General features: G+C 39.5%; 1 protein-coding gene across 1 annotated transcript in view; it reads right to left on the bottom strand.

The window, feature by feature from the left end:
• LOC124156361 (hemoglobin subunit gamma-like) overlaps positions 1–14,334 on the bottom strand; it is a 40,107-nt gene extending 25,773 nt beyond the window's left edge. Inside the window, exon 1 of the mRNA XM_046530889.1 lies at positions 13,908–14,334. Within this exon, the coding sequence (XP_046386845.1) occupies positions 13,908–14,080 (173 nt within the window). The 5' untranslated portion in view covers positions 14,081–14,334. The remainder of the gene's footprint in view (positions 1–13,907) is intronic.
• Positions 14,335–23,818: the final 9,484 nt, after the last annotated feature.

The following is a 23,818-nucleotide window of genomic DNA, read 5'->3' as shown; positions in this document are numbered from 1 at the left end:
TTACGAACCAAGCGTCTGAGGAAGCTTGCAAATCCAAAGTTATCTGTGTATGAAATCTTTTTAAAGTAATTTCGGTGTTACTAATGTTGCTTGAGAATATCGCATTAAGTAAACTTGGATACCATTAAAATTAACCCTATTCCAATAAAATCTCAAATTCGTTTTGGTGAACCAGTATTTTGTTTTGAATTTGTAGCAAACGAGTTCTACCTCATGCATCTCGAACCAGCTGCAATATTTTCCACAAAAATGCACTTTTATGTGCTACAATTGGAAGCCAACCCTTTCGTTTAGCATCGGACGGATTCGAATCTCGGGAGAGCGTTTAAATGGCGCACGTGTATTAGGGGAGTGCACATTTACTTCATTTAATGATAACCAAATATTTTACGTCATTTTTTAAAGTAATTATGCTGCAGTGTTACATGGTGGTAGAAAAGTCGTTCTATTGAAAAACTACAGTAGCTTATTTTAGCAAATTGTACTTGTTAAAGTATTTATCAATACATTATTAGTTGGAGAGCTCTGTGCAAGATGACGAGGTTAACAGTCATGCGTTTTTAATATTTTCATTTATGGAGAAAATTTAGTTTTCTTTGAATATAGTATTACTTTGGTATTATGTTGTACTTTAATGCCATATGGGCAATTTTTTATAATGTGGTGTAGAATACAGTTTACAAATCGTTGTAACTGATATAATACTTCAGTTTTATAAATGTATAATAATTCAGTTGATACCATTATGAACTGTTATCCTGCGGCGCGGGCGGTACAGGGCAAGACGAACGTTCAGAATGTTGCGAAGCTCAATTCGATTAAAATACATTTGTACGTGTTTCTACTGATAATTGAAATTTTTATGACATTTTTTTAAAGAAATATGATTTAATATCACGTTCAAGAAAAATTGCTAAAATTCAATTATAATCTCTAAAAAACATTGTTCTTTAATATGGAAATCGATCACAATTTTAACGCATATTCGGCCAATAATGAGTCATGATAGTGACGTTTTTAACATTGCATACAGACCACGGAAGAAGGTTTGACATGAGTCTCATGCAACTTGGAGCATAGCGCATTACTGTTGAATATTATGGAGTCCATTTATTCCTGTGTCCACAACTTTTTATCCCAATGTCGCAGTATCATTCCGAACTAATATCTCCATCATTTCTAATTTAATTTACGTTATTTTTTAGTGTTTTCCGCCTTATCCCATGAAGTCCCTTCTCAGGCAATGGTTTTTTTTCTGAAAGAGGATTTGTTTGCTTTGTTTTGTACTGATCAGAAGCACAGTAGGTACGTTGACGGCCTTGGTGCTTCATATTGTTTTGCCTTGTTTTCATTCATAGTTTCTTTTGGATTAGCCGTGGGTGCTGTAATGGGAGTAGTGATATTCTCGGTTTCAGCTTGTTCGTGCCATGAGGTCAGGTTTTTATGTGTCAATATGGAGTTTATAAATAAAGATTCAAATACTTCCAAAGCAACGGAAGCACTTATCTTTTGTTCTATATCGAGGGATTATCAATACCATATCAATCGGTTTCAGGAAATGCTCTTTTCACGAATTCTGGTCGCAAACGTTTACTATCTAACACCAGAACTTAGGCAGGTATTAAAAGAGTTACCACAACAAACCCAGTAAAGTCTCTGAACTTCTTTCAAAATGAAAATATTTTTAAAAAATGCCCGTTGAAACCTACTATCTCTAATAATTGTGCAATAGTTTTCGTTTAATTAAAAGTTCCTTGCTTAGAATTTTTGCCTTCCAATTCTCACCGTTTCAATGTCACTGTTATGTATATTATGACCCCATTCCCAGCTAGGGATATTTTTGGAATTTTATTATGTGTGTATCAGACATGAAACTTTCTGTGTGATTAAGTTGTTGAATATAACAAAAGGCAGAACAAAAATTATTTGTCGCTCCGTATACCCTATAATATGCGAAGAAAAGCTATTTAGTACCGTGAGGTAGAAATAAGTCATTCGTCATCTTGCCACAGTCTCCCCTGAGTGTAACGCCATATACTACCTTGGAATTGTGTATAATTTAGAAAAAAAATTTCCTTTGCTCAACCAATTGAACGCTCAAATTGACCGTTACTCCTTCTGCGTTATAGAGGAAGTACCTTCCTGTCTTGCGTTATCATTATTGTGAGACTTATCTACAAAAGTAAGTCATAATCCAAGGAGGTGCGTACTAATACATACTTTACTTTCTATTTAGTACGATAAAAATCACAGAACGGCTATTATCACGAAATCAATGGCAGATTCTTGTGCTCATCAGTGCAGATTTAATCAAGGGTTTTTGTGTTCAGTTTTTTCTTGAGTACACATTGAAAACATGTTATTTCCGGGACGCTGGTAAATTTGGCCTCGATTGAATAGGTATTTGGTATAGGTTGAATTGAATATGGATTGAATAGGTAGGTTAGTGTATTCTCCGAATTTCCTTCTCTTATCCTCCGTTTCATGCTTTTAAGTAAAACGGTACCTTGGTCCTGTGGTCCTTCACTGAGCGGTGAAAATCAGAAAAAAAATTTAATGTCTGCGCGGTATGTTGACGTTAAAAGGATATGCCATATTCTTGGTTGTGCCTATGCTAAATATTCGCTTAGGCTGGAGTTAAAGTTCAAATGTTAGCATATCAGACAAGTTTTCTGTCCTACTCCTTGGGTTAATTGGCCGTTGGAATAATTTCCTCTCAGTATTGTCACGCCAGGCATTGGCGTTGAATTTTCAGCAATTGAGTACACGGCATGATTCACTGACAAGCTGTTTGCATTACAAACGCTTGATGCATATAATTCTGTCTGTCTTAGAAAGTCACTCCAAACGAATTGTATGGAGTTACTTTCTAAGAGGATCCATGAAAGCATGTAGAGAGGGTGGACTCACAACGTTGGCTTCTCACAATAAATTTATGCGTCATTTTCTGCGTATTACGGCTTGAATAAGTGATTATCATCAATCAAGAATGATTTTTGTTTTTTTGCTGTTTTTAGTTCATTTTTTAATTGATGCTGACAGCTGTCCCCCAAGACGTTATTACATAAGTACGCAATTACAAATGGGGAAATGATAGCAGTGAATAGTCTTGAACTTGTTACTAAGTGCCTTCGAGCATTATTTTCTTGTCGCTTTTCGGTAGAAGGCCGTTCAGTCGCGTGGTTTGCTGCTTTGTTCGCAGATTACCCCTCGGCTTTACTGACTTAGGCCGTCATCGCTGAGGAAATGGCAGGAAGGAGGAAAATAAGTCGTAAAGATGCCGAAGGATGATTCCTCGTCTATGGAAACTCTTCTTCATTAGGGCGTTTTTTACTGCTGAGAAAAACCATGGTTGTAGCGTTTTAAAAATCTCTTGGCGTTGCAAAGCGGTGGAGCGGGTGATCACCGGCAGCTGGTCGTGATATTCCAAGGATGAACACGAAACAGCTCGGATGCCAACTTAATTCCTTGAGAGGAGTCCTTTAAAATAATGGTCATCACTGCCGTCTTTTTCAGTCGTGAGCAGAAGGCAAAAAAATGGTGGCCCTATGATTCTGGGTTCCAATCCACGTGAACCCCGCGAATGTAGCCAAACAAAAATCGTCGCGGTGCTACCTGGCAACCGCTGTCAGTCCTCCCTACGCTGAAGACGTGTATTAACACGGCCTAATCTGGGGGGAGCCCTACCCTCACCTTTCATCCTAACCAAACTGCATGTTGGAAAACTTGAGTCATTTCGCAGTAAGGTCGATTTTCAAATTCCGTCCACGTCATTTTGATACTGACGTTTCAGCTACTGTGCTGCTGGCGTCTTCAAACCAGGCTGAAGCGCATGGCACTTCTTGTCCGGTATTTTTGCGGTATCGCTAGGCTGAGAGCGCGTGCATGTTCGTTGCTTGATCGGTCCCCCATCCGCTAAGCATGGCATGGGGAGGACGACGTCCTAGAAGCGCTCTCCACTTCACCCTAGCCTGAATACGCCTACAGCTCATTAGGTGAAACGTCGCCATCAAAATGACAACGCGGACGGAACCCTGAAACATAATGTACTGCGAAAATAAACGTTGAGAAAACTTACATGAGAAACTTGAGTCTTTTCTTCTCTCTCGTACCGTTGATCGGTTCGATTTCTGTAAAAATTTCGCTATGTGATGTAAAAAGTAAAATTAAAAAATAAGTAAAAATGTAATAGGAAAACAGAATGACAGGAATCTGAAATGGACTTTTCTTTGTGACCACTCCATGCGCTGTTACGGTGGCTTTGCGCATCAAGTATTAAACAGGGCATAAGTCCGTTCAATGGAGTCAGGCTCAACTTTGTGGAAGTTGAATTTCACAGATGAAAAAACGACTTCGTTTTCTTCCACTAATTTATTTTGACGGTACGACATGTTTCGACCTTGAGCGGTCATTTACGAGTACCCTACTCGTAAATGACCGCTCAAGGTCGAAACACGTCGTACCGTCAAAATAAATTAGTGGAAGAAAACGAAGTCGTTTTTTCATTTGTGAGGGCATAAGTCGCTGGGCCATTCTGATTGGAGGAATCTGAGATGCCCCCCTCGCCTCCTTCGTTCGCAGAAATGCCTCATATCGCGATCCCAATGTATTTTTCCCGCCTTTGCGTTAAGGGGTGTATATAGTATGTCCTAGAGCACTAGCCCAGGTCAAGCTCATGGTATCAAGAGCGCAAAAACTTAATCCGTGTACTTGATGAAATACAAAGGATTACTGCGCGACTCGTCACAAAATGCCTCGATAGATGGCGCTAGAGACTCGTAGGCTACGCTGTATTTGAGTTTTAAGTGTGGTCTGAATTCTGCAATCTTGGATTGACCATTTTCGGACTTAGTCTCAAACAGTTTACGTATATAATTAAGTATTCTATTCCTTAAATCGCCTCTGATTTATAATATAAAAATGCAACATTTACTTCTTGATTGTCGTCGAAGTTTTCCGATCCTTCGTCATATTACTATGCATATTAAACTGTCCATATAGTCATATCGTGGTGATAATATGTCGTCGTGAACATACTTTCGTACTATTATTGCGACCGGTCCGCTATCGTAAGATTTCCATTGGCTGTAATCTTATTAATTACCAGTAGAAGTGCAGGATAATGGGTATTTTACACTTGTAAAATGTTATTTTTGGCTCGGCTAGTTACACTGCGGGACCGTGGTGATTGACAATAATTTTTCCTTGGGAAAAGATATTCAAGGCATATTTTCACGAAGCCTTCCCATAATGATAGAAAAAACGTTTACTGTGTTCGTCTGCGATAGTGTATTTTAAGGTAACAACGATGATGACCGAATATTTCGCCAAATAGTAATAGCATTGACTCTTATGTGATTATCAATGTTCTGGTCAAAGTGGGCGTGGCTTTCCTACCCAAGCACCCCCATTCCTGCCACACGGCGCTCAACGCTCGGAACCAGTTATGCCCCCTCCAGTATATTTACAACCTCCTTGGTCCATAAAGATTTCAGCCGTTAAAACGTGTTTTGTCATGCAATCTAAGGCTAATACTAGCGCGTAGATTCCAAAAACATTTAAATGAAAGCGATATCTCGAATAGTTTCTGAGATATAGTGTGGGACATGAAATAATACCAATTATCGTTCCCTTATGGTCCATAGAGACGCCTATGTGCCATGACATAAAAACATAAATTTTGTGAAATTTTACGCACAAATGCGGGTTTTTCATGCTCTCTCCAAAGGCTAGGTAAAAAGGATAAACCGAAAGTCATGATATAATTGAACTTCTCATTGATTTGTTGTAAAATATCAAATTTCGACTTCGTAAAGAGCATTTCAAGTGAAAGTTCTCAACAGTGTGGAAACTAAAATATCTAAAGTATATCACAGAAAGAATTTAAAACTAGAAGTCAATAGCCTATTCTTCAATGGAACCAATTCTTAGTATCATACACTTTCTCATTTAATTTTGAGATAATTAAAAAAAAAATAGAACATATATGTTCCTTGGAAATTAAAGGGCTAAGAGAGATATTTTACCGAATGGACAGTCATGGCAATTCGTTTTTCACCGAACAATAAAGGAATTTTTTTAATGCCTGACGGAGCATTGTACGCGCATTACCTTTTTCTAATTGTTTTCATTTTTTGTCAACGCCTTGTGTCCTAACAGCCCCTGCCACGCGCTTATTGAGGCGGCTTCCGAGATAGTATGTAGATGTATTCGCAGCGATGTCAAGGAAGCAACGTAGACCATAAGTCGTCGGAAGCGACGACGACGAAGCCAAGGAAGAATAGGTGCGCGGTGTCTTTGATGCGAAAAGAATGACTTCATGGGACCCTTTTATCCGCAGTCATTTTGTTATCCGTCGGTTGAACTTCCTCGCTGCTGCGTCTTTCGTCTCCACACACTATTCCCTGTCCTTTTTCTGCGTGCACGCGCTCCCCAGCGAACCGAAAACAATTGAATGCTGGTCGCTTTGCATGCGCGCAGTTGAAGCCAGCGTGAAGTACGTTCGTGCACTCCAAACATGTCCGAGTACCATGTATTGTAAATGAGATAACGCGCTGATTCGATTTAAAGATTGTGACTTTTAGGGTGGAGAAACTGTCGTCTGGTAGTCAAACAATTCATGTTCGAAGCCGCAACCTCCTCCGAAATGAATGAGCTGAAAGAAAACAATTCAAAGTAGCGTGATTTCCCGTGAATATTCAATGGAGCGGGACTCAGAAGGTCCTTCTCAAGGTGGCCAAATGCGCAACTGCTTGGCTATCTGCTTTCGATTGGTTAGTTGTTTTCGGCGCTTCCCCAGCTTTCCCTCCTGTGTCTCCATGAAGAGACACGGGAGAAACTATTGGCTGTAGTGCTGCAGTGTCCTCCGTTGCTTATTTTCTAATCAGCAGTACTTCAATAGAAGAGTCTCCAGCCTCCCATTTGATGTGTTATCATCCGCCGCGCATTTAAATGGGTACATAAAGCCTCCATTTGCTTCGCTGACGATGGAGCTAATCGAATTTCAGGGCGAAACGAGGTATAATTAAGGCCGTAAACCTAAATTTATATTCGAGCTGTCGTAATATATGGAATTCACAACATTTCAATGCTATTCCTCTCGAGTATAATCTGTGGCAAATATTGGAAAGAAATGGATTGCTATGCAACCATCGCAGCGCTGTGGATATTTTTGGAAACCGATTAAAATGGGCCAACAATGATTAAAGTGGCAATATTAAATCGAACTTTTGCGGGACGGTGACTTCTCCTTTGTAGTCCCCTTCGTTTTCGGTACTCACTTTATGTTACGCCTCTCCACCTAACGGACTTTAAATGAACTTGGTGGGAATCATAAATATTCAAAAGGCTTCATTGTTCAACCGAATGTTACTGAAAGTATTGGGCGTGTGGTTCAAGTTGCCCGATCTCATAAACGGCTCCAATCCTCGGATTCGCAGCCATGAAACCTAATACTTGATGGAAACATAGTATCTCGCTGGCATCTTCGTGCTCTTAACGAAAGACGCCGGGGACACCACAGCTGATACTAATAATAATAATTTCGTTTATTTTCGTCAGCACTGAGATCCAGAATGAGAAAATAAATGTACAACTTTTAACATTTTCATCATTGGTACATAAATATAGAAAAATAAAGAAATATATATCAGGCAAATGCATCCTGTGCAGATCGCCAATTGCATGAAAATAATTCAGCGGAACAATATTTTCAACAAAGGAAAAAAATTACACTTTGATATAGCAGACTAATTACAAGAATCTAAGGTGATAATTCACTATGACAATAATGTCAAACAAACAATATTGTTAGCGTCCTATGCAACGGACGGTGTGTTCTCCTTGAAATGCTCTCCATGAAGCACTCAAGTAGGGATCGGACACTCACGGAAAAATCGGAGTTGGGATTCGGGCCCGCATTTTAGCTACCACGGAAACCCGATCCCCGATTTACCTCGTCCCACTGTACGCCTGGTTAGATATCATCGCTGGAGGCAATGGGGTGCTCTCATAAAATTAAAATAGTCTTTTTTTACATGCATAGATAATTAAGTTAAAATTATTAAAGTGTGCAAAATATTACTTCGTAATCCTCAATATCCTTGTTGCTTCAGAGCTTCGAAGTTCGCGAAAATTACTAAATTCTTTCGCGCTGCAAGAACGCCCTAACGACGTCAGAATGCGAGTAAGCAGATTCGCTCCGCAATAAACAGCGACAAGGATAACAAACTGCTACGAGGATACTGATTCATAACTTGTATAGTGTGTAAAAAACAGTTGTGAATAGTTTTAAAGATTTTACGGCGTATGAATTGCGCAATGGCTGACTCCCACTTTGTAAAGGCGCGTTCTGGGAACATTCTGAAGGTGGAGTAATTCATGGTCGCGTATTTCTTCTTTGGCATTGAAAATTTCTCGGCGCGGAGTTGGTAATCCACAAAATTAAAATGTAAGATAAATTAAATCAACTATCTCGTTCGCTAGTTATCTAGAGAATAAATTGTACTGAGAAAAGGTACTAAAAGATGCGTAGGTTTTTCTAAAACTGGGACAAATAGTCTACTGGCACTACGTAAACGTATTGTTTACTGGACTCTAACTTCACGCTCAGCAAACATGGCGATGGGTCGTTAAGAGCGCAAGATTACTTTACAATTTTCAAAGTGAAATTTTACGAATAATACGCAGGTTAGAGAAGAACTGCTTTCATTATAATTTTCAGCGTGGAGGATATTTTTTATCGTATTATCATCCATTTTCAGTGGAATTCCCAATTCCAGTCCTGGACTCGGGTGTGACATATGAGCGTTTCACTCTTAAATTCTGTAATGAATTAAATAGTTTCAGGTGTTACTTAGTGAAAGTTATGCATAGTTATAACAATCGGTAATAACTTTGTGTCTTTCACAGAAAATTGTTATTATTGCTTTATTTATTACGTCCCCCGTCCTTACTATTTTACATATATATCTTTGGCTTTCTGGGCTGAGCTCTCCTTCTACTTGTTTAAATCAGCATTTGTGCCCAGTTCCTGAGTGTCTTCAGAGGGGGAAGTTGAAGGGAGTGGAAATCAACACTGGTGTTACTGAAAAGTGAAGACGTGGGTCTGGAGGAAAGTGGCCACTTACAGAGGAAGCCATTGCGGCAGGTTTTACTGTCAGACTCTTTTTTTTTCATTAGCGTATAATTTTTATTTTAATCTGGTCCTTAGATTTTCTCCGCGGTGGTTAGTTTCTTTCCAAAGTTATCGGATAGTTTTGGCACTCCCCGTTTTTGGGAGTGATTCCCGTTGGCTCTGATACACCATCGTGTTCCCTCTCGCATGAATTAGTTATCCATTTAATCCCGATCAAATTTTCCTTTGCCAAGTTTGTGACTTAATGAACAATAATTGGGTATATTTCTCTGAGCGAAACATGTTCCGGAATATGACCTCAGGCAGTGGGGCTGGTGCTCGCCCCAACTCCAGACTAAAGAAGCAAGATGCTCGCATTCAAAATGATATAGTCCAAATCAGAATTCTCTTAAGTAGGACCTGCTGGCCTGGTGTGAGTCTTTTTAGGGAAACTCACGCGTACCCTACAATGATCAGCCTCCGCTTACGTTGGCGTAACGTTTTTTTACGCCGAATTCAAAATAGGGCATGCAGAAGTGCGTTATTTTTTTCCTACTGAATAATACATTTATAAAACTTATTCGCCACTTGCTATTGTACCTCTGTTTATCTTCAATAAGGTGATATAACGCCAGCTAGTTATTTATTACACAACTGTTAATGTGTTGTTAAATAGTAACTGAATAAAATAATGGGACGTAGGGACCTCTTTTTTTGGCCAAAGGAAGTGTGTCCATGGTCAGTTTGTGGGGGTCAAGGGAATGGTTAAACGATAGAGAGAAGGAAGAGGAGAGAGGGCAGAAATGACGATGGACTTCAGTGGAAGGGGGATCGTGGTTAGCGGGCTGTGGAGACTCCTGGTGGCTGGAATGGACGTCAGCAGGAGGCCAGCTTGGAACGTTGATCTAGAAGTAACTCATGGCCGCCAGGGAAGGGGCTGGAAGAGGCAAAAGTGGGGAACTACGCAGGGTGGAGGAGAGAGGAAGTAGGTTGTGAAAGGAAAGGTAATGTTACACCGATTTGGGAGTCAAAGTCTCGTCTTTTTAGTCCGTCTCTTAGGAAACTGACTCTCGAAGGATGGTTTGAGAATATTAAATATTATTATCATATTAATTGCATAATTAAAAAAGATATGATTTTTTTTACATGGATATTTTATGTTTATTCGGCCAATGAACTGCTGTTTGACGGTTAATGCACCCATTTGACTGAAAGGTTTGGAGACCAATAGCCTAGATCCTTGATCCGCGGATAGTTTATCTGTGTAAATAAAGGATTGCTTATTTCATTATAACCTCTCTCGCGTATCGTGTTCTTCCTTGGAATGAGCTGAGTAAACAAAAGCGATTCTCGGACCGATATGGAAATGGTAGAATCACAGAACACGTGATACGAAATGGGTTTGGTTGGGTTATTTCAACGGTGGTGATGGTGGATGCTGTTACTTTCATTTGAAACTTCTATTTAAATTATATTAAACACTAACGAAGAGGAAGTAGTTGCTGAATTTAAATGGAATAAAATCCGAAGATTTAGTAGTGATGCAATGGATTTTTTTTTAAATATTGAAATATGTAGGTGCTAGTGTTAATGCATCGATACTTCCACTGCACAAACGCTCAACAATCGCCCACTTAATCAAATCCGCTCATCTAGTTCTACTAGGGCTACTAGATGAGCGGATTCGATTCGTTGGGCAATTGTTGAGCGTTTGTGCAGTGGAGCTATCGACATCGTTTGAAGATGATCATTGAAACCTAGGTCGTAATGAATTTTATATAATCGTGGAAAATTACCAGTATTTTTTCAAAATGGATTTAAATTGAATCAAATCACAATTATTTTATTTGCTAACTTAATTCCTTTCCAAGAGTGGTATTGAATTGTGGTGTTTCAATTTTGGCGTCGTCTTTGTTTCCTGCGGAGTCACCTTGGGGGCTCTTGTGTTTACGTTTTCTCTTCGAGGGACTGAGTGAGGCGATTATTTAGGAAACTGAGATGGTTTTGTCCCCCCCCCACCACCTTCCCTCCCCTCCCCTTCGCCCACACGTATATAATCGGTTCATCCCCTTAACCCGTCATTATCCCTCGCTCCCCCCTCCTCCCTCTCTGCCTTCGTAATTTCCGCCTGAATTGTGGCCCTTAATACGACGAGGAGTCGTGGATTCCGACTCGAAGGAATGGTTTCACACAAAAAGCGATCCTCTTCCCTCCCTAGCTTATATCAGTCGCCGCACGCACGTAACACTGTGGGAACGCATTCATGCAATATTCTTAGGCAAATTGTCTCATCATTAGGACAGAGATCTTTTGTCTTCTAACATTTTAAGTTTCAAGCTTCGCGGAATGGATGAATATGTAATAAAAATCACTTACTAAAGTCCTCTTTTTTCATACACTCAAAAACAATTATAATTCTTATTATTTTGTCTTGGAAAGAAAAGAACCACCCAGAATGGTGATTTTTGGGTGTGGATCAACTGACACATCTTACCGTAGTTACGATGTGACAAATTTATTAAAAGAATACTTTCAGTGCGTTTTGTTAGAAAATAGTTTTGTTTTCATGAATCGCATCCAATGATGCTAAAAGTCAACCATGATGGTTAAGAGGATGTTGTGGACAAATCAAAGAATTTTCTTGTAAACCAAAGCTCTTTCGATTTTAGCGCCGTTTTCATGGGAATAAAATGGCAAATATTTCAATTTTTTACTTTGATTTCAGCTACACTATTTTATTAAATTCAAAAGTAATGTGGTGATGTGGTACCCGTTTTCATTTTATCGTGATTCGTCTGGTATACGAACAATGGATATCTTAACTGATAACGACGGCACACCTTACGATATTTATATTCTACCTGCATTCCTTTACTTGGAGTATCATTGCCGTTTTTGTCTGAAGATTTTCGCAGTTTCTTTTATCCATCTGGTAAGTTCCTTTCGGGAAATGCTATGTTTTAAACATTTTCGGCTCAACGTTTCACTCCTACAGGGAGCGCTTTCAAGAGAATGAATCCTCAACGAGAGAGTGAGGATTGAAAATGCTACCAGTAGGAGGGAGTCGAAAATGTTTCACACGCAGCATTTGCCGAAAGGAACTTACCAGATATTATTGCCCACGTAATTTTTTGATTTTAAATATTAGTAAAGATATTATTTAAAGGATCATCTTCTTCAAGTCAATGGATGAATTACTACCAGATAAGCAAGTTTTGGACTTACCATGTAAATTACACATCCTTCGTTACTTGGCGGCCTTAATTTATTTCAGTATTTCGTTCGTTGGCGCCGACCACAAATACCGAATGACTACTGCGACTGGTCGGAGCTGGTTGGGGGCTTTTTGGGAGAACTTCGATTGAATATATCTTGCAAAATTGTGTTCGTGACCATTGAGATGAATCTCGCAATGGGGCAATGCTTGAACTGTGTATTTGATTTGACTTATCTGAGATGTCAAAAACCAAATAGCTTCCGCGTACAGCATTAATCTCGAAGGGAAATAGATGCACTTATCCTGTCGTTTGTTGTCTGTTTTCTTATGTCTTATTGTATTTCTCGAATGCTGTAGGCATACGAAATAGCCAACTGCCGTTAATAGTGGACCTTGCATTGCCTTGGCGTGGGAAGAGTGATAAGCAACACTCACGTCTTGATTTATGAGGTCCGTCGATCCATCAACAACACTGGTGACGTATCTGAAAATGTTTTTAGCTACATGGCATTATGTTCGGTATCCTATTGGCTGCAACTTAATAATTTCTGTGAGAGATTAAAGGATATGGTTTAGTATGACGATTAATTAGACAGCCGAAATTTCAAATACCTCGATCACTTCTAAATTAGGTTTTCGAATAATATTTATCAAGATTTAATGGAGTGATTATTCTCTCGCTGAGGAATAAGTATCAAATTTCGCCTGCAAGCTTAAAATCTGTCAGCAAATATTAATCTCGCTGATCTTATCAATAGTTTCTGCATGATTATAAGATGAAGGAGTTTAATATAATGTTCTATCATTTTTGTTAATTGTTGCACTAACGTTAAAATTCGTAGATGCCTTAAAGGCGTGCTTATGGGAATTCGATTGGTAAAATGGTCAATTAAAAATGTTTGCGGTACCGTTACTAATTTAATTATCATGAAGATTGATCCTATGTCGTATTGACGTTTGGAGTAAAAGCCTCTATGCAATAGAATTTTTATATGCTAAAGAATCCCTGCAAAGTCGACTTTCCCCACTCCGTGACCGTGGAGGCAGCAGCGACCCTGGTAAACGCGGCTACAATACTCCACGAATTTACCCTTTGCCAAGGAAGATCGTCGGCCTAAAACACTCATTTTCGTCAGTATAAATATCAATCGTAACAGATAAAATACACCGCCTGACGTTACAGACAATTACATAGTAGTAACGCTGTGGTCATCGGATTATAACGCTGCCAAGAATGAAAATCTTCGACGCCACAGTTATTAGGCCCGCATATTGTAGAATTGAGAAAAATTTCCCTTGTACAATAGTTACACAGTTAAAATCGACAACAAATTTAACCAAGGTTTGGTATCTGTAGTTTTAAATGCTGGCTTCATTAAAATGTGTTGTTCATAAGCCAAAGGGTTTCCTAAGTTGGTACTTGATCGAATGCTCTCAAAGACAGATACTCAAATACAAATAAATTGCGTTTCTCATGTAAAAATTTTGCGTGAGCCTGAGAAAAGCCTATGACGATACAGAAAATGAAAATTTTGGATTGTATAGCGAGTGTCGGGTGCACATGCGTTCACTCACTCCATGAAGAGCTCCACTCCGAATCCTTTGAGGTTGGGCCTCGCCAAGTCGAACGTCCGCTGCACCGCCCGCACCTGCCCCGGCGTGAGTCCGGTGACCGGGTGCGGCGGGCCGTCAGCCGCCTCCTCCCGCACCCACAGCCAACCCGCCGCCGCGCTCAACACGGCACCCATCGCACTGTTGCCCTGAACACACCCGCTTCTGATCCTGCAATAAATGACTATCACACGCTTTCACAATGCGCCGATTTAAGTGGAGGCGTAATCTCTTGCGAGAAATGCGGTTTCTTATCGATGCGTCGACCACACTCTTGTCGTCTCCTCTTGAATGTTGTGGGAGTTGTCACTGCGTTTCTCAGGTTGTCCAGTGTTCTTCGTCGGTGCATCCGTCGCGACTGACCTGTTGCCGCCTACTGCCTCTTCGATGCCTCTGTTTACGCTCTCGGCCGTCGAGATCACTGGTATTATGGAGAGGGGGCGGCTGCGGTGAGGGGAGGGGCGGACGGACGCTATATTCGCGAAGTTTTCGTCGTTTGATCCCGTAACGTCCATTACGCGTAGCAGTCTTTCGACGAAATTTATTTCTTTTTACAAGTGCAACAGATTTTTTTTGCCAAAAGAGTAGCAACATCTTTTCAAACTATCCCCCCTTCCTGCGTACGTAAACAAAACCTTGACAGCACAAGTTGCATGTCATCAAACGCAACCCCACCAATACATCGAGCAAATGAGCTTTAGTAGTAATCAGTTAAGTAATCAGTCTTTGCAATACACACAGGGTGGTTGATGTCCCTGCACCCATGTGTCTGGAAATGGACTCGTTAGCAAATTTTTTCGTATTAGAAAAGAAATTTTTCGTTATATTCCACCAATTTATTTTCAGGTACAACTAGTTTTGAGGCAGCGGCGTCATCTTCAGGCACAAAGAATAAAATCAAACACATCTCAAGCTCTTTGCACTTAAAGATGATGCAGCTGCGTCGAAACTAATTTTACCTAAAACAATTAGTTTAATGTAACAAAATGATTCTTTTCATTGACGATAAAATGAATTTCAAGTTAGAGATAAGGAGCTTTTTGTTTAATTCAATTGTGATGACGTTGTAACAGTGAAGAGATTCGAAGTTTTTTTTCATATTTCGATCCATCGGCCATACTTCTCAAGCTATTGGCGACGAAAAATGACGGGCGCTTAACCCTTTCGCAGAGTAGTTGATTACGTTGCGGACTTTTTACTGAGCGGTTCATCTCTTCTTCGTTAATCCTCGGTCTCGCATGCTTCGTTGTCATGAATGCACTAGCGAGCGATACTTTCAGTCTCAAAGAGGGTCTCTTAAAACGAGTTAATGAGCCAAGAATCTAAATGACGTCATCAACTCATAAAAAGAAGGCGGCAACCTTCATATTATTTTCATTTCAAAATTTGGAGATATAGGGTAGGTTCCTTCATCAAAGAAAACGAAACTCATTGGTTGCGATTCGTTACCCACCATTAGTGTATTCATAATATACAAATTATTTGGTTTTAGAATTTGGCAATGGTCAATTTTATCCTCATTTGAAAAAGGCCAGATTGGCGCCCATGGGATGCCACTCCACGTGACGTCACAGGGACCTAGTTTCTATACGAGCAGATAGGAGTTTTACATCGTCTGAGGTTACCAATGCATGCATGAGGCACAGAGCTCAGGGAAACATGTTTAAATAATCACCTATTAAAACTGGCTAAGGTCGGAAAGTTTTCCTCGTTTGATAAGGTATTAATGATCCTTATTTAAGCCAAGCCTACGAGCTAGCATGGTACTCTGCTACCTACTAGCATCCTGCGTCGTATCAGCGCTAAGAGCCTCGCCCCAAGGTCACCTCACTTGCGGCAGCGGGAACCAGAACGACGTCACACGGCAGTTTTCCCGGCATTCATACACTTACTTACCCGTCGCGTTTTCGCGCGCTTGAAAATTTTCACTTTTCATTTAATCGCTAAAAACAGATATCGTCATTTAAAAATCTAAAAGCGTGTAATACGTACTCCAGGAGTAATAATCTTTCGATTTAGGCAATAAAAAATAATAGGAAGTACCCTATTGTCATATCGATGTGTTCACTTTGTGGGAATTCATTGTAATAAGATACAAACAGCTGTAGTAATTTTCAGAATATTCTATTCGCTCAACAGGTTTCAACGTGAATAAGTCATAATCAACAGCTGACTCTGTCATTATCAAGAGAGACAGCTCTTGATAATGACGTGTGAACGTTGAAACCGGTTGAGCGAATAATATAGTGTGGAAAATAACTACAGCTGCTTGTATCTTAGAGGAGAAAGAGGCTGAACAAGGAAGACTTCTTTGGGTGTAACTTTTTTTTTCCCTTTCATCTGCTGAATTCGGGATTCTCCCCATCCGTCATTCCGTGCCCTTCAACTGTGGCGGAAATGACCTCTGTTGTCGGTCGCTTCGTCGAAGTATTTCTCAGAGAAATGATACCTTAGGCCCCTTTCAGACGCAACGGCTTTTCGCCGGCCGCCGTCCACGGCACTGCGCCGTGAAATTCAGGCAGCTTTCAGACGAGACGACTTTCCGCCGGTCGCCGTCCACGGCGCGGCGCGCCGTTAAATACAGAGAACAGTACGGCAAGCAATCGGCACGGCCATCAGCGACATTTATTCAATAGTTCTTGAGTCGTTATCATGAATAGGAGCGAATTTTTAAATAATAATATAAATTATTATTTTAATTGTTTATCTATACTGCTGATATAAATTTTATCTATGCTGCTCATATATAAAATTTAGTTTAGGGAACCTCGATACAAATATGAAATCTGTAACTAGCCAATGAGTAACTCATTTGATAGGTTATTATTATTTAATTTCTTTTTAAAATTATTTATTTAAGCATTATTTTTCATAAAATTGTTTTTAGACAAAGGAAACATAAAATTTCATTACTAAAGAAAGATAATGTAATGGATCTTAACACTTTCATGTGAGCTGGGGAGTGCATCATAGTGATTTTTTCATTCAGTCCGATTTTAGAATTTTTTATTGTTTACTTCTCAAAACATTAGCTATCAGAAATTCTTTCCAGTACTTTCAAATAATTAAAAAAATCAAACAGGAAGAAAAAAATACAAAGAATTTTTAAAAAATACATAAAATATTGATAAAGTTGAAACCTTTCGCTGCATCCCAAATCCCAAAACACTATACCACTTCTCTCACAGAATAAGTTGACTGATTTGACGGCGTAGAATTAAGTGATGTCGGAGAATGAATTGATCCTGCTAGAGGAGAAGAAACTGCTCGCAACTGCTATATCCTCTCCAGAATATTCAATACCTCGATTTGGTAGTTAACTGTTTCCGCATCCTTGAGGTTATGCATGCTTGGTAGAGTTCCTTTAAAAAAGTTTAAATTACTAGGCTCCTCTTTTCCTCAGGCTCCACTTTTATGTCCATGTAGGATTATAAAAAAAGGATCACCGAGTTACCTCGAGATATTTACACCACATATGCAACAAAACCTATAGAGAGTGATACCAAAAGGAGAAAGCGACCACCCGCGACGCCGAAATTAAGATCGATTTTTCGAACGTGTGGCACAGTTCGGAGCTTTCAGCTGTCCACGGGGAATACCGTGCTCGACGGACGTTGGAAAGTGAATTTTTTAGCGAGTTAATTAAGTATAAGATATAATTTATTTAGTGCCACCTTCAATTTACATTTCATATAACCTAATTTCTTCGTTATAATTATCGATATTTATCGTCGATACGATACAAATTGTAGGACTGTTTTTCGTCGAAATTTTGGGTTTATTTGGGATTATAAGAAAAGGATCACCGCGCTATCTCAAGATATTTACATTAAATTACATCAAACGTTTTAGAGTGTCCATCAAAAGAAATCAAATACGACCATTAGAATCAACTAAAAATAAAAATCGATGTTTTTGCCGCGCGCGCAGTCCGCGACAGCTCCCCGATCATATGGAATGTCTAGACTCGGTGTAATTTACAATTGATATGTACATAAAGTCATATAGACTATTTTTGCGTACATCGTTAGTCTTATTATTTACTTAATAGAATACACATATTTTAGCCTTTTTTCTCTATTTCTCCATTTAAATAAATGTTTAGCTCTAGATAGGTTGATAGCTGTTGGACATATCGCACACGTAATTGCATGACTTGGATTTGGTAGAAAAGCGTCAACGTCCACTATAAAATCTCCCATCTCGTTCAAAAACACAATTTAAAATATGGGAACGATGAAATATTATTCATGTCCGCATTTCTTCGCCGATCACGCTACTCTGAATTCTATAGAATTACACGGCGGACGGCATAAATCGACGCGTCTGAACAGTCCAATACACCACAGTGTTTATTTCACGCCGTGGACGGCGTACGCCGGGCCGGATTGAAATGGGAGCCGTGGATACCACGGCGGCCGTCCACGGCGTCGTGTCGTCCACGGCGTGATTCGACTCGTCTGAAGACACCCATTGCTAACTATGGTTATTTAAAGGCATTGTGCCGTGCCGTGGACGGCGGCCGGCGAAAAGCCGTCACGTCTGAAAGGGGCCTTACATAAGGGTTTCGCGCCGATGCACAGTGGTCCCAATTGCGAATCTAGCGGGACAAAATTATTTTTCCCAAAAAAGTTAGAGCTTTTGTCGTGAAAACATTCAGAATTGCCAAATTATATACAGAAACACAAAATAACACTATCATAGGTCTTTTCAAGGTGGTTTTTATGAAAAAAAATTTATTTACAAAATAATTTCGTGTTACTCAAAACTTTAATTCATCATTTTATCATTTTAAAAATCTATAATAATGCGCTTTTCTTAATTAAATGAACTAATGACGTTAAAATATACTCCTAAACACAGTATTTACACATTAAATCGTTTTTCACAGAGTGTGACCAGCGATATATTAGTCACCTTCATCATTATTATTCTCCCAACTACCTTCATCTCCGACATTTACCGACTCCACATCCTCTATCTCTTTAACATTACTCATTTCATTAGGTACAGGTAATATTGGTTCCCTGAGAAGCTGTCTGACATCCATCGAGAGGGAATAACAACGCCTTGGGTGCAACGAACTGATACTCGAAACATAAGGATCAGATATGACTAATAGTAGGGGAGACCGGGGCACGTTGGCCCGATTTTTTTACATTTTTAAATATTTTTTATTTATGCATAGTTAACTTTATGAAATTATTGCTAAATTATAGAAGAGTCTTTCTAATACATGAATATATGAGTTAAAAATTAAAAAAATAAATAAATACTGGGCATATGACAGGCCAGGCCAATCTGCCCCTACATCGGGGCAAGTTGGCCCAGCGGCTGGGGCACGTTGGCCCATGTATTTTTTGATAAGCTGAACTAGTATGATTTTAGGAAATCAAAATAAAACTAATAGTTATCAAGAAATATATTTCAATACATGTAACCATTTTACTAAAACAACGGGAAAGCTTTAAATTATTAGGATTTCTGGCGTGCTAATACCAATCGGTTGACTTTTGTTACTGTCCAGATACAAAGGATCAGCACAATTATTGCTCTTGTGAAATAGTACGCGGATTTCATTGTTCGCACATGTCTAATGAGCACAACGCTTACAATTTGTGCGCTAAATACATTGTGCTCCAGGCTGACCGTCGAAAAAGGCACACTTTAGGCACAGTGAATCTTCATCTTCCTATGTCGGTGGCGCGTATTTTATTTTTTTTTAGCTCCAGTAGACATGCGTTACATTGCGATACTATGTTACGTTCAAATAGATGTCTGTCTTCACCACTGCGCTTATATTTTAGTAGCCTCTGTGAATTTAATTGAGTCTTTGTGTGTGATAAGTTGAGACGCAACCCAACCCAAAGACGACTAGTCTTAGACCCAGCGGCACCTCTGGAGTTGACTATTGATGCAAGCTTACCCTCAAATGTAACAGAAAATAATCCATGTAAGTGAGGAAGGGGTAATCCAGCTTTCGAGCTCAATTTAAATTGTAATCCAATTCTTCCTACTGAAGAGGTAATCAAATGCGTAAGTCCACTCGACTTTTTTTTTTATTTTTCTCGGATGAACTGCTTAAGCAAATTTGTATAAACGGTGACATATATGCTAACCAGAAAAATGTAAATCTAGCTTTGGAGAAGGAGGAACGTATGACATGATAAAGTCAGATAATATGACATGTAATGCTAATGTCATGCTACGATAAATACCCTAATAAACGTATGTGTTGGTCCAAAAAGGTAACAAAAGGTACTTCCCCACACTCTTGTTGGCAAGCATGCATTGTAACCGATTTGAAACAATATTAAGTCATTTATACCTGAATGGCAGCTCAATTCATGATGGAAGTGACCGTCTATTCAAAATTAGGCCATTTTTGACGAAAAAATGCATAGGACGGGGCATGTTGGCCCGGGTGGCCAACGTGCCCCGTCGTCGCTGGGCCAACCTGCTCCATCGCCATGTTTACAATAAACTCTATTCGTTACAAAACTCACTGCAGCAATTTAGATTGTATGCCACACAGAAGTTATCCTTAAACTATGAGCTTTAATTATAGTACTCAACTATTGGGCCCAAATTGATCAAAACACACATTTAACCTGGGAGTAGAATTTTACTGAAACACGCGCAAATACAATTAATCGCTACAACTTGTCAAAAACTGCTCCGCCAGTCATAATGATGTTGTGGAGAAAGGGGAAGTGTGCTACCAACCTTCTGATAGATTCCTAGCACGATTCAGTGTCTATTGTATGAATTAACTCGACTGGGCCATCCTGCCCCTATGGCCAACGTGCCCCGGTCTCCCCTAGGTTAAAAACATCTCTCATTGTGCCCTTTGTCGAGTCTTTTAGCGCGTGATTTTCTTTAAATTTATGAATATGCTTGCTTCTTGGGCCTCTTCGGAAAGCATTCCAATGGGAACTAATGCAATGCAATGGGGGCAATCAATTACTTTTGTCTCATGAATTAGATTTCATGTACCGTGAAAGGCATATAATACCATGAGTATGACGCATGTATATTTTTTCTGTTTTTTGAGCATACTTCTCAAATTCACTTGTACTTATGGAGAAACCATACGAAAGTGCGCTAAGAATTGTTCCAAACCATTGAAATAATTCCACCTCTACTCCAGTAATGCCTGATGAAATGTCAGGATTCTTTAAACGTCAAAATTCTGATACTTGTACAATTTCTTCTCGTTTATTTCGATGACCAAGGGCATCAGTGGAGAGATCTGCGCCTCTATCTTTTGCACTTTTTTCACAGTTATCTCCTAACTTTCATCGTCCAGAAATAATTTAATGGGTCTACAATACCTGATCGAAGATGGCCTGGTATTCTGCCATAAGATTTTTATTATCATTTGATTTTAGCTGAAGATGCAACGTAGAAATGGAAAGCATAGGAATCGTCCACTGGACCTGATTCCTTCCGAAATACAAATCTTTGTTTATATTGCTTGTTCTCACTACTCCCAACTTAACCCCACTTAAATATCATCGTTAGTTTGAATTCATTACCAGACCGAAGGAAAGCGGCGACAACATCTCCCTGAGCCAAAATAGTGTTATTCACTAGAGCCAGTAATTTGACCTGGGCCGAAGTATCAGTAATGGTCAGTTCTTGTGATGGGGGATAGTGAGACAACTTTGAGTTCAAATTTATCTTTTATGAGGGATAAATATTGCACCGTCTCTGGTTGGCCTCTCTTCTGATGTTTACGCACTTTTCCTTGGTAGGTTTTTTCCATGGAAAAGGACAAAACTTCTAATGATGAATATGGAATTGAATGGTATTTGAATTGGAATTGGCTTGCAAAACAAGGTTCTACTTTCGACATACCCTTCAAAAGATATTGTACACATCTAACAAAATCTGTCGTATTTTCTGGAGTAGTTTCCACTTTTTATCAAAATCACTTTTAAATAGCGTCACAATTTTCCTGATGTCCTTTGAGGTATCTTCATTTCAACTTTCAAATCCTAATTTAGGTTCTACGCATTTAATAAATCATCTATAGTCTTTCCTTCCTCAGCAATTACAACAATTCCATGCGATTTACCGCCGGTACCTTGAATCGCTCTGAATGCGACATGATTTTCCCTATCGATATAAAAATGTAAATAATTGTAAGCCATGTAATAACTATACCATAAATATTAATAAAAATGTATACCGTACAAAACTGCTATAGTTAAAATTAAAAATATTTCTTCACTAGCGTAATTTATCCCGATATTCCAGGCGTCGTCCGAGGAAATGCATCAGGCCGGGGCCCCTTCGGCTCTCGTTTGTAACTTCATAGAACAAAAAGGGCATTATTGTCAAAAAGCGCAAGTCGACGCAAAATGTGATAAAAATGTCTATAAGTATAAGGACGTTTCCACATGTCTGTGAAGGTTTCGCAATCCTATCTCGACATATATTTTTTATAAGTCAAGTTAAACAATTGAAGTCGATAAAAAAGCGAGGTTTAAAGACTTGAGAGATTGTCATTTGAAATCTAGTATTTTAAAGCAATTATATCTGAAGAAAAATCACTCTTAATAATTCTATATACCGATGGCTATAAGATCCCGTTAGAAATTGTCATTCCTTGCGTTATTGCTATCTAGCAGGTACGTGTTATTGCTAGCGAGTCAGCCACCGTCTGGGTGTAGGCGGACGGTAGGAATCCTCAACGCGTGACTTTGCAGCTGCATAACACTGCTATAACATATATAAACGTTGTAAAAGTTACTAATCATGATGAAGCATTTCATTGCGAATATCGCTACACCTACGGTGACTTTATTTTTAAAAGTTGCAAAACTGACTTTTGTCCCGCTAGAATAGCGATTGGGACCACTGTGCGATGGAGTCAAAATTTTTCCGTTCACCGCTGAGGTTTTCGAAGCAGCCGAGGTCGTGGCTGCGGTCTACCGCCAGAGTATAATTTGATATTCAATGCGGGTATCCGGCGTTCTTCGTCGTGGGCTTCGACGCCGAAAATACGTATTGGAGAGGCATCGTTGGGTGGCAATCGCTGGACGGACATAGCATGCGGGCACAAGCGATTAGGAGCGAGTGGGATTTGCTATTCTCTCTTCGCCGTCGCGTGCTCCTTGTGGCTCCCGAGGGGAATATTGGCTGCTATCCACTGGTGGCAGTCCTACGTGCTTATTGGAAAGTGACTTTCCCTCGGGAATTATAATATATTTCACGAGTAATGCCCCCCGACTAGTATTATTCTTGAGATATGGTCGCCTGATTGCATTCTTGGTATACGCAGCAAAGGATGAAATTCATCAGCTAAGTGCGATTTTTATTAACTTGCAATCGAACCGGCATCTTGCGATTGTCGGGTAGTTATGCTGGTTAATACTTGTATATATGTAATTGATGTTCTATTGCCATTCAATAATGAGCTTGTGAAGTCTATTTGAGTAAAGTATCGCTATAGGCATGAGAACCTCCGTCTATGCTTTCTTTTATTGACATAAGACTCATTCTCAGCCATTTTGCATTGAAAAACGAGTATTTTTTCCTCTCAAGGCTAATCAAAATCGTAGAAAATTCGGAATATCTTGGATAAATGTAGATTAGATACCTCTGAACCCTGAAATCTGCCCACCTATCTTGGGCGCCCGTGATTTCTCGATAGGTTTGATTCTATTAGTATCAATTTGCTAAGTTCCTTTACATTCTCCAAGCATACCATGAAATGACAACTGAATTCGATCTTTTCCTCCCGCACTGAAAAGCATGTGACACTGTGCCTCACAGGAACAGCCTCCACAGTGTTTTTACATGTTTCATTGTATCGTTGGGGAGCGAAAAGCAAAAGCAAAATGGTCGATATACGAGCATATGCATAA

The sequence above is a fragment of the Ischnura elegans genome, chromosome 1 (assembly GCF_921293095.1).
Source record: "Ischnura elegans chromosome 1, ioIscEleg1.1, whole genome shotgun sequence".
In the NCBI taxonomy this organism is placed as follows: domain Eukaryota; kingdom Metazoa; phylum Arthropoda; class Insecta; order Odonata; family Coenagrionidae; genus Ischnura; species Ischnura elegans.
The sequence above is the reverse complement of the archived record's forward strand: the minus strand, read 5'-3'. Positions and strand labels throughout refer to the sequence as shown.